This window comes from Alosa pseudoharengus, unplaced genomic scaffold (assembly GCF_046254945.1).
Source record: "Alosa pseudoharengus isolate Yale_2024_CS ecotype anadromous, Long Island Sound unplaced genomic scaffold, YU_APseudo_1.1 YU_APseudo_1.1_scf_7, whole genome shotgun sequence".
Classification (NCBI taxonomy): domain Eukaryota; kingdom Metazoa; phylum Chordata; class Actinopteri; order Clupeiformes; family Clupeidae; genus Alosa; species Alosa pseudoharengus.
This window is the reverse complement of record NW_027468859.1, coordinates 31,451,702-31,463,585: the sequence shown is the minus strand read 5'-3', so window position 1 is coordinate 31,463,585 and position 11,884 is coordinate 31,451,702. Positions and strand designations below refer to the sequence as shown.

The 11,884-nt window shown below is 40.4% G+C and overlaps 1 protein-coding gene across 3 annotated transcripts; it reads left to right on the top strand.

Moving 5' to 3' along the window:
• The first annotated feature begins 2,571 nt into the window (after positions 1 to 2,571).
• LOC143110179 (interferon-induced GTP-binding protein Mx1-like) lies at positions 2,572 to 10,560 on the top strand. Of its 3 annotated transcripts, none has more exons than XM_076273051.1 (14): positions 2,572 to 2,619; positions 2,744 to 2,818; positions 2,905 to 3,107; positions 3,384 to 3,521; positions 3,894 to 4,048; positions 4,638 to 4,776; positions 4,923 to 5,121; positions 5,331 to 5,409; positions 5,974 to 6,096; positions 6,245 to 6,377; positions 6,881 to 7,039; positions 9,199 to 9,275; positions 9,413 to 9,616; positions 9,815 to 10,560. In XM_076273051.1, exons 2-14 carry the CDS (start codon positions 2,748 to 2,750, stop codon positions 9,977 to 9,979), a joined length of 1,845 nt encoding a protein of 614 aa, XP_076129166.1. In that variant the 5' UTR covers positions 2,572 to 2,619; positions 2,744 to 2,747; the 3' UTR covers positions 9,980 to 10,560. The 3 variants fall into 3 exon arrangements, with proteins under 3 accessions (XP_076129166.1, XP_076129164.1, XP_076129165.1); XM_076273049.1 differs by having other exon boundaries at positions 9,755 to 10,560; XM_076273050.1 differs by having other exon boundaries at positions 2,577 to 2,610; positions 9,755 to 10,560.
• Positions 10,561 to 11,884: the final 1,324 nt, after the last annotated feature.

The window sequence follows — 11,884 nt, the reverse complement described above, 5'->3', positions numbered from 1 at the left end:
CCCATGACAAACTGGTCTCTGGTGAGGGGCCTGATGAAGAATGCTTCAGGGCAGGACGGCAGGCCCTAAAGGGGGCAGTCGCCACCAGCTGGCTATCTGGCTATTTTCACTCTACTGAATGCCAGCCATCTTGAATTTAAATGTCAAAACTAGGTTTGATGATTAAAATGATGTCAGATTTGGAATCCTCATGGTTGACTTGTATGAAAAAGTGCCTTCATACATGATTCTAGGTCATCCAGATCAAAAGTTATTTTTTAGAGATGGCGTCGGGCGCCATTTTGAATTTGGCTCTCTAGCAAAAAATGCCGGGATTTTTGGGAGGAACATGGGGGCTAAATCTTTTCTAAAGGGTCCATAGAGGTCAAATTAATCATCAAAGCATGGTTGCCAGAGGATGGTCACAGAATCTCACATTATGACCCGACTATGTGTTTCATTTACCTGATAAAATAATGAAATTACACAATAAATAAATGGACAAACTTGTTTTTCCTGATATTTTTAATCATATGACACTGGCTGGATCAGTGCCCCCACCCCATAACCCCACTGTTTACCAGACTGGGTTTTCAGAGACCACTCCCTGGGAAATCCCTTGGATTTTCACAGATGTCTAAACCATTCTTTCAGTTTCAGTGTTACACCGTGCTAGTTGCTCAAGAGTGCACTGCCTATTGACTGGTGATATAGACACAGGAGGAATGTATAGATTTCAGTGAAGTTGCAACAATGTTTTTCAGATCAAGTCTCTTAAAAAAGAAATCGGTCTATTTAAATATGGACAAATTAACTTTACACTGTGTAGGCCTACACTTACACACCTTACATGCAGCAAAAGTATCTAAAACCATAGCATTAATGCTTCTTGAGGTATCCATGTCTCCAGTACTCTTGTGTGTACAGGGAGAGTGAAGTCAAGTGAGATACCCTGAACAGGGTGGAACAGCTTTTGATATTGTTCTTCTTCTTCAGGCCTTAAGGGCATTATGGTAGGCTATACAAGGAAATTCCCATCCGTCAAAATCACACAAGGCAGCATTTTAAACGCTGCTCCGTCTGACATCTTTTGTCTTGTGCGTCATTTTTAAAAATGATTTATTCATTTGTTTGTTTAAGTCTTGGTGTCACGGGAACGTTGGCGAGTAGCCTATGCCGCTCCGTCCGGTATATTTTTGTCGTGTGTAGCCTATCAATGTCTGATAACGTTAATCTATTATTGAGCGGCGTGAATGCGGGACTGGACGGACCAACTTCTGACTTGAATCGAACGTAACCCCATGCAGAGAGACACGCATGCAGAGAGCCATTTTGCAGGTGCTTCTAGATCTCGCAACAGGACTTTTCACCGCTAAAGGCAAATTATGGTGCTTCGATCTACATCAACTGCTTCTCAGGAAAAGAAAACTAAGGTTTAGCGATCAGGAACTGTCAAGAATTTTGCAAACACAGAAAGATTACATAGAGTGAGACGCGAGGGAACATTGACGTGTTCGCTATTTGAGGGACGTAATCAATTGCGGACGTGCACAGACATCTACAGACAGAACGCTATAGCCTACGTTCACGTTTAGAAATATATGCATTTGACAGCTAAAAATTTATTGAGACAAGGTAGCATCCCATCAGGATTATCTCAGCATGTAGCCTACTATATCCTAGGGCCTACCATACACCATAACTCGTAATAAACTAAGTGCATGCTGATCAATAGGCTATAGACCCCTCTTGAAAGTCCCAAAACTATCATTTTACATAGTAAGATACCTTGAGTCTCACATTTATAAAATCTCAATGTGTCCATTAGTTTACACAGAATCCACTAGAAGTCATATGGGGTTATTTTTCAAATGTTCTGTCGGGGGGGACCTTCCTGTGTGTGACACTGGGCTAGCTCCGCCCCTGGTAGCCTATAGGGAAATTCCCATCCGTCAAAAACACACAAGGCAGCATTTTAAACGCTGACATACTTTGTTTTGTGTGTCATTTTTAAAAAATCATTTATTAATTGGTTTGTTTAAGTCTTGGTGTCACGGGAACGCTGGCGAGTACACCGCTCCGAGTTGCACTTTGTGCATTGAAAAAGAGATAGCCTATTTGTTTGTCTGTAAAGCACTTTGCTATATGCTGGACAAGTTCTATATAAATCAATGTTATTATCATTATATTTATTATTAAAGCAGATTGAGCAGCATCTGCAGACATCAGAGTAAGATAGTGCTGCATCTCCCCCAATACTGCAACACAAAGGAACAAACAAATACATACCTTCAATTTCAATGGATGAACAACCAGCTGTGTTTGTAAATGAAGGATAACAACATAGTTTATACCCTACTATCACCTCTGGACTTTTCAGGGATGTACCACATTTCCGAGCTTTAACAGTCTGCCAGACATGTTGCCTCTTGTTTGGCTTGACAGGGATCAGATGATAATGAATATTGACAGAAGGGGAAAAGAATAGCTTTTTTATGTGAAGTCACTGTGTGAGTCAACACTGGAAGTTCCTCCAAGAGCTCTTTCAGTTTCAGTATTACACAATGGGATATAAATATGAGTTAGCAAAACTGCCTCTCTGCACTGGTTGTTGCACACAGAGCTGGGAGGGTAAGTAGGGTAAGTTTAATCAGTTTTGCTAAAATAATAAGCTGATGGGGCCAGTTCATAAAATCCAAACATGGATAAATTAATATTTCTGTCTGTCCTATATGAAATGCAAACCATTCATTCATTCATTCAGAACAATGGATAAGTGGAACCCTGTGGATAGTGACGAGGAAATCCAATCTCTCTCTGAGGAGGAGATAGGGAAAGGGTATGTATCTCAATCAGTAACACAACAGTGCATACATTGTGATTTATTCTGCTTCTGATAGAATAGTGATTCTACCCTTTCTTTAGCATCAGTAAAGAAATGGATGGGGTATTCCACAGTCATTTGAGTGGACGGGTACGGCCCTATTTGGACCTCATCGACTCACTGCGTCTGATGGGCATCGATGAGGATCTGCCATTGCCTGCGATAACAGTGATTGGAGACCAGAGCTCAGGGAAGAGCTCCGTGTTGGAGGCTCTGTCTGGAGTAGCTCTCCCCAGAGGCAGTGGTGAGATCATATTGCCAGACTTCACAGTTTTAATAAACACATACTCTGCACACAGTTGGAGGGATAATTTGAGACACTTTGCCCACAGAGAATGTTCTATTGGTTTTTTTTGTTAAGCAAGAATGTCCTTGATTTGAGAGGAATGTTTTATGCTGTATTTGTCATCCGTACCATCATGTTTTTGCTTGCTCACTACTCGTTTATAGGATGGTGACATGCACTCATTTCCAGCAGCATAATCACAAGTGGCTCAATCAGAAATCTCTTTCTCCTCAGGTATTGTAACTCGATGCCCGCTGATGCTGAAGTTGAGGAAGTTGAAGGGAGGTGTGCAGTGGAAGGCCATCATCTCCTACAAAGACACGACTACTGAATTCACTGACCCCACTCTTGTTGAGGGTTATGTCAATGAGGGTAGGATGGAAAGTGTATTGCACATTGATCCTCTTCGCTTGTTCTACAAATATAATGTGTTTGTGTGTTAAACCAGTAGAGATGCACGCACACTGTACATGCCTTTTTGATGACTAACTGATAGAGGGTTGTGGCATGTCTAATAGATCATAACAAAGATGATTGCATGTTATCTCTTCTTTAATTTATAAATGTTATAATCATGGCACTGCCTTGTAATATTCAACTTGGCTAATTTGTCCAAGAAGTCAAGTATTATTTTGTAAAAGTGAATTTAAGTTTCCGTTACATAATTAAACCCTTTCATGTCAGTTATGGAAACTGTTTATTACACTGTCACTCTAAGCTTCCCTTCTTCAATGTGTCCATCAGCCCAGAATAATCTGGCTGGAGATGGTGTTGGGATCTGTGACGAGCTGATCAGTCTGGAGATCATGTCTCCTGAAGTGTGTGACCTCACTCTGATTGATTTACCCGGCATTGCCCGAGTGCCTGTTAAAGGACAACCTGACGACATTGGAGATCAGGTGAGGGAAATAATTTAGGTCTAATAGGCACTTTTTCAACTTTTGAATATGTTTTGATCATTTGAGACCAGGTTAAGGGAAAACTACACATTAAAAAACCCTTCTAATATGATGGAAGGTCTCCAAACTGATTTTTGTTTGATTAACCTCATAATAATGCAATACATTTTCCTGTTTGAATTGTAGTTATTAAAGGTACCATGTGTAATGTCAGCCAAAAAATCAATTCATACTCCACATTCCATATAAGATGGGGGCAGTATACCTCCAGAAAGTGAGTTGGTCTACCCTGGAGTAACAACTGTGAAACGTGTATTGCAGTTTGGCTGCGATTATGTTGCCTGCATACTGCCTCCCATGGCTGAAACTGGTATTATGACACCTGTCGGGCTGTGGCTAGTAATTTAGCATGCTAATTCAGGTTGATATCTCTGCAGCACTATACCTTGTTAATGTTTTAATGACATAATCGCCCTTATTTCTTCTCATTCTTTTGATGCGTGTAGCTCATTTTTTGGATATTTTCACCTCAATTCTTACACGTGGCACCTTTAAACTATAAACCCCTTCTCAATCTTGTCTGTTGAAGATTAAAAGGCTCATTCTAAGCTTTATTGAGAAGAGTGAAACCATCAACTTGGTGGTGGTTCCATGTAATGTCGACATAGCAACAACTGAAGCTCTAAAAATGGCCCAAGAAGTTGACCCAGAAGGGAAAAGAACTTTGGGTAATACTTTTCTCAAACTGGTTATCAATATTCCCTCCAAAAGATATTAATATGTAATCCAAACATACATTTCTTAAACTAATATTTAGCATCCCCTCCAAATGACATGAATGTACCCTATAATCTGAATATTTTTGTTTTTACAGCTATTCTGACCAAGCCAGACCTTGTAGATCGTGGAACAGAAAAGAACATTTTGGAGATTGTTCAAAATCAAGTCATTCCGCTGAGCAAAGGCTACATAGTTGTGAAATGCCGTGGTCAGCAGCAAATTCAGGACAAGATATCTCTAGCAGAAGCCACCAGGATGGAGAGAGATTTCTTTAGACAACACAAGTACTTCAGGTAAATGGGCACATATTTTTGTATAAAAACAATTATATTAGACTTGATGAAATTGAGTAATTAGATATCTCTCCAAGACACAATCTACTGCAAAATAATATATTGACTTAATGTTTGGGTCCCATGTGCCCTTTTTACGACAATGACTAGCATAATCCCTTTTTTGGTATGTTTTACCTCTAATCTATTTTTGCATTTTTACCTAATAGCTGTCTTCTCAATGAGGAAAAGGCCACAACCCAGTGCCTTGCCACTAAACTAACCCAAGACCTGGTGGGCCACATCAAAGTAAGTACTTTTAGATCAGAACAAAACTAACATCTGATGTAATATTGCCTGTGGTAATATTGACATCTGATGTAATATTGCCTATATATATTTTTAAATATATTTTTAAAAAGAAGCCAGTCTGAAAATGGGCAAATCACCATTCCTAAAACAGGCAAATTACTAAAACCTTTCAATCACAGAATATTTATAGTATAATGATGACTATAATATGTAATATTGATACAATTTGTATTGTACTGTGTGGCAAAAACACAATTAATTTACAATGAAATTGATATTTTCATGTCATAAATGCTTTAGATATCCCTGCAACTTAGTTTATACTTGTAGTGCCATCTAGTGGTTGTAAGCTAGTAAAGCACTGCATCATAAAGAGCAGCTGGTCTGTGATCTTGTTTTCCCCCCCACAAACATGCAGATTACTTGTTGTAATGTTGTTTTAATGTTGTAAATTAATTGCACTGATTTTGAATGTGTTTGAATTTAATTTTGTCCTTGTTTGGAACTGTTGTGGATGTCAGCATGGATTGATTTGTGTGTGTGTGTGTGTGTGTGTTTTAGAACTCTCTACCAACACTGTCAGAGCAGATTAAAAAAGAGCTATGGGAGTCAAGGAAAAGCTTGAGTCAGTGTGTGGGAGGTCCTCCCATAGACCCTCCACAAAGAAAAAACTTCCTTGTGGACGTGAGTATTAACAGTAGGCCACTTTTTTATCTATGACAAATCTTTCTGAAAAATAATTAAATCAGACTGAAAATTAATCAACCATGGTCAATCCAGATGGCATGGCTGTGCCTTAAATAAACTCAATTTTAAAAAAATCTCTTCACAGACTTTAACTCAGTTCAATGACAACATCAACCGGCTGTCAGCTGGTGAAGTTGTCAATGACGACAACCTGTTTGTGCTCCTGCGACTCCATTTTCAGAAGTGGAAAGATGAACTTGAGAGTAGTCAAAACTCATGTGAGTGCTATATACCAACAAAATCAATCTCTACATTAATGGTGCTCTAAGCGATGTTACGCAGCTAAAACATTTTGGTCACATACAGCAAACATCACCTCACCATCTACTGTAGCTACCTGTGTTAGCTACCTGTGCTCTGAATACACTGTAAAAAAAACGCAGTCTCTGTGGACAGCCTAGGCTCCAAAATCGGCAACAAAAACAACTTGGTCCAACCTGGACCATAAAAACATAATCTGTTCCAGCCAATCACAGACGAGATGCACATTCACATAGGAGAGTTTCCATTGCATGGGAGGAAGGGGAAGTGAGTAGAGAGCTAGTTCTCTGTTTTGTTTGAACGTCAACAGAAGGGACATTACCCAACATCGCTAAGAGCACCTTTAAAAAATGTCTTGAAATTTTCTCCATGACAAAGAACAACAAAAAAAAATGTAGTATTCCAAAACCTAAAGCATTTTCTTTAATGTATGAATTATTTGGTGTTCTTCTTACAACAGATTCTAAAATGGTACAGGATGTGGTGGACGAGTATGACTTAAAGCACAGAGGAAGAGAGCTCCCTGGTTTCAGTGACTATAAAGTGTTTGAGTTGGTCGTACAGAGACTGGTGATGAATCTACAAGGTCCTGCTCTTGACACGTTGAGGGTCATCAGAGGTAACTGAACAAAGCCTCAATGATTCATGTTCACATTACAAGTAGTGAATCTGTGTCACCTAACACAGTGTTTCCCAAAGTCTGGGTCGCGACCCACGGGTGGGTCGCAGGAGAATTTATTTGGGTCGCCAGCCCAGCACAATTTATGTTGTGTTATAGGTCTAACTGATACCATTTGTCATTTGATACCAGGAAAGTTAACAGTTTTCTATTAGGATGTAGTTTGTTAACTACCACAGTTACGGTTTTGTCATAAAAGCTCATGAAACTGGCGCATGAAACTGGGGGACGAACGCATCGCAGAGGGGGAGCCAGAGCATGGATATCTACCTCTCAAAATGAAACCGTTCTGTGGGGCGCCTGCCATGACCTGTACCTCGCAGTTGCAAACTGCAAGGGACATGAATCCGCCTATTTGCACGAACATTTACAGATACCAGTTCCTCAACTTTACCGATTAAAATCTAGTGACCGTGCTGTCAACTAAAGCAGACATCCATAGACCGGATAAGGATATTCAATTTGCATGTAGATAGTTTCGATTGTAGATGCAATCTTTAAAGTTAATAGCAACCTCCTCACATTCTTATTTCTGATTTAAAATGCACAACAGTGCATTAGGCCTATATTAGGCTACAATTTAAATAGACATTTTAAACACAATTTCTCTCGTTTTCTACCTCGCGAACTCCAAAGTAAAGGCGCATTCTTCCGGCTATTGCCCAAAAGCCTCTTGTTCTGATATAGCGACTATATAATATAATACAACAATACAATATAACGACTTGAGTTATTTGCTGTTTACATAGGAATTGACGTCCACAGTGTTATGGACCCATTTGTCTGCAACGCAACGTAGCCTACAACATTTTTTTTAGAAATACAGAAACAGCTTTACTATGCTGACGAATGCGCAACATGCGAGAATTTCCCCAAACTCTCGGATGCGCATTAAAACGTATCTTTTCAGTAGTCATTTCCAACTTTTCACGCTGATGGTGCTCAAAATGCAACACTACCGTGTTCAAAGCAGGATCTATCTATTTAGATCCTATAGCAATGTATGGTTGGGGGAGGCATAGAAAAGTTGGAGAACCTGTGGCCTAAAACAATGTTGGTGGTTGCAGGGTAGATTTGAAGTGAAATGGGTCGCGATGGTCTGTCATTTTTAAAAAGTGGGTCGCCAGAAGAAAAAGTTTGGGAAACACTGACCTAACACACCTTAATAGCTTGTTATTATTATGACCGCCGCGCAGCGAAGCGGCGGTCATATAGGTTTAGTCAGATTTTTTTTTTTTTTTTTTTTTTCTTTTTCGCATGCCCAAATTTCCGTCAATGAGTCCCGGGACACTGAAAGACCGGGGTACACGAAACTTGGTGGGCATGTAACCCCACATGGATAGCATGGAACCGTCATTTTTCGTTTTGATCTGTAGCCCCCCCGCTGGACTGGACCCCCCGAAAGGAGGGTAGGGCAGACACAGTTCTCTGTGAATATCTTGAGAACTGTAGGGCCTAGGATGACCATTTTTTTCCGTATGTTTGCCTCCAGGGGTCATGTTAACCCATTTCATGTGCACACATGTGCACAAACAGATACACACACACACACACACACATACATTCACAGTAATCATACGTATGACACATACTCACACAGTAGACATATGTACGCTTGCATGCACAGGCACATACGCAGGCACACACACAAGCACGCACACACACACACACCCACACACACACACACTCACACACACACACCCACACACATAACATAAACATACTGTAACACAAACAATCAAGAATTTCTCAGAATTATGCAAGATGGAGGTGGGGTTGTATAAAATTAATTTTACATGTAAAATCTATGAACTAATCATGTTTTGGTACTTGTTGTCTAGCAGATACCAGTGAGAATTGAGTGTGGATAATGCAATTTAGTGAGACAGTTAGAATCATATAGGCCTTTCAGCGTGATTTCTTTTTGTGGAAAAAATGTGCTGGACTGGGCGGCGGTCATAATTTGTACCGCTCTGCGGTACATCTAGTTTTAAGTGGTCCTTAATAGATGTAACAGTAATAAACTTAAAAACATTTAGTTTTAGAAGTCTGTCAATTGTCATACATGAAATATAAGACATTATACTTTTTTTTGGTAGAAACCATCGAGAAGCAGTTCAGCGATGTCTCAAAAACCTGCTTCTCAAACTACCCTTTCCTCCAGTGTGTCACAATGGTAAATCTATTTCAATTACCTTTTCACATAGTTTTACTGTTATTGGTAAGACCTCAGGCAGACATGAAAAAAACATCAAAAACTGACAGTCCTGTCACACAAATGCCCTGATTTGCTTTTGTTTTGTGTGCACTCAGAACAAGATTGACAAAATTCAGTCGAGTCAGGAGGCCAAAGTGGAGGAGAGAATCAAGGAGCAGTTTAAGATGGAGCAGCTGGTCTACACACAGGACAGCATCTACTTCAAGACCCTGAAGAAGGAGGGAGATCCGTCTACTGTGAACTGCGCTGAATATGACAGCAGGAGCAAGTATCCTGAAATGCTTCAGGCGTACTATGAGGTGACGATTCAACCTTGCGTTTGAAAATAAAATTAATGTTAAAGTTAAACTGAAGGGATAGCCTATCTGCTTCTGGAAACATCTGAAAAAGTCAGGCCAGCTCAGCTAACTCCAGTTGCTTCTCTGTTTCTCTCTCAGATAGTGATTCAGCGCTTGTCGGACCAGATTCCCATGCTGATCCAGTTCTTCTTGTTGAAGGAGTCGGCTCGGGTGCTGTGCAGTGAGATGCTTGGCCTCATCGAGGGGGTGGACGTGGACAAGGCTCTGTGCGAGGGCTCGGACTGCAGCCGTCGCCGTAACGACCTGCAGGGCCGCATCGAGCGTCTCAGCCTGGCTCAGGAGAAACTCAGCCATTTCCTCTAAATGGCCGAACCATTGACATGCAGCTGTTACAAGAAGTGGTACAGTTTATGTTATCAAAACATAAAAGTTATGTGCATACTACAGTATACTATGACTATGGATCACAAGCCCATAAATTAAACTGGTGCTAGATAGTTTGCAATTCAGACATGGATATGAGTTACACAACTACAGTAGCTTTTTTAATCAGGGATAGCATAACTACATGTTTTTATACACAATACAGCTTTTTGTTATCATTCTTATTTATTGGATTTTATCAAAAACATTAAGCAGTTTTCACAGGTCACACATTTTGTCCGATCTGGCTCATTTATTATCTGAAAAAAACATTGTTCCAAATATATCTTAGTCTACATTATAAAAACTGCCATTTAGGGGCGGGGGTGCTGTGGCACAGCAGGCTGCAGCGTCCGTACCATATACGGGTCCGAGTGCCCACGGGGACACAGGTTCAAATCTGACCTGCAGTCATTTCCCGATCCCACCCCATCTCTCTCTCATCTCTCTTGCTTCCTGTCTCACTCTCCACTGTCCTGTCCAAATAAAGGCAAAAAAGCCCCAAAAATTGCGATTTACAAGCCTGGTCTGTTCATTCTGTGCATATAAACAGGGATGGCACATCCTATATAATCTAAGGGTAAACTAGATGTACCGCGTAGCGGTACAAAATATGACCGCCGCTCAGTCCTGCACATCCATTCCGCGAAAATAAATCATATTAATGAATTTGTCTCAGTCTTCTACTCCATCCCCCACTCTTGAAACTTTTGTGTGTATGCTTGTTTGGAATGTGTGTTTGCACACATTCCGCACACAAAGTAGCCTACTGGCGCTGCAAAGGTGAATAGATTTGTTTCTGGGCCAAAAAATCTGTAACATTGTTATAAAATCTCTAAACAATCACAAGTAGGGCAGTTCATCACAGTCCATCCATTGCAACTGGACTGATGAAAGGTACACCTGTAGGCTACATTGTATTTGGGAAAAGCAGAAGGTAGCAGCATAATGTATTTATTTATTTATTATTAAACAAAACAATCCCTGTCAGTTCCATGCAGTTTTCAACAGCTATCAAGAAGAGAGGTCATGTCATGGATTTTTGTGAATGTTTCTTCTTCTACATATGCATAAGTTTAGTCATCTAGTTCAAATGATATTCAGCTTTATTGTCAATGCACAAAGTAAATACCAGTAGTCTAAAACAAAATGCCGTTTTACCCAGTGGTGCAAATAACTGACATGTCCAAAAGGGCCTTCATGAAATGCGTTGCGAGACTGTTCATACACATTTTAACGGGCAAAGTTGAAGAGCTACTGTCCGTTATTGTTTGTGCAAATAATATGCTGATTCATGTTCCCTTGCATTTTGCAACTATGAGGTCCATGGTTAAGCTCAACCTTTTGACGCAATCTATTGATTTTCACCCAGCCTAGTCCATGGTAGGCGCCCGATAGAAATATTGTTTAATTTTGCGATTGAGATATCCACGCACTGGCGCCCCCCCTGTGACGTGTTCGCCCCCCGGTTTTAGAGCTATTCTAAATGCAAAAATGCATAGAGGGAGTTATGACAAAACCGTGACTGTTAACAAACTATAAGCTATATAAGGTAGGCCCTATGCTAGCCTATTACACAACACAAATTATCACTAGGCTATGCTGGCGACCCAAATAAAATCTCCTTTGGAACCAATGGCTTACACCTTACAGTATCAAGCTGCCACCTCTTGGCGAAAAGTTAATAGTTTTGCATATCAGTAGTAATACATTTCACGTATCTGTGAATCACGGAAAGGGCGAATGAAGTGGACACTTCTAAATGGAACCCAACCCACTGTACAGTAGCTCAAGGTCTGTGGCTAAAGCAGCCATAATGAAAGCGTTATCATTGTTTGGATACTT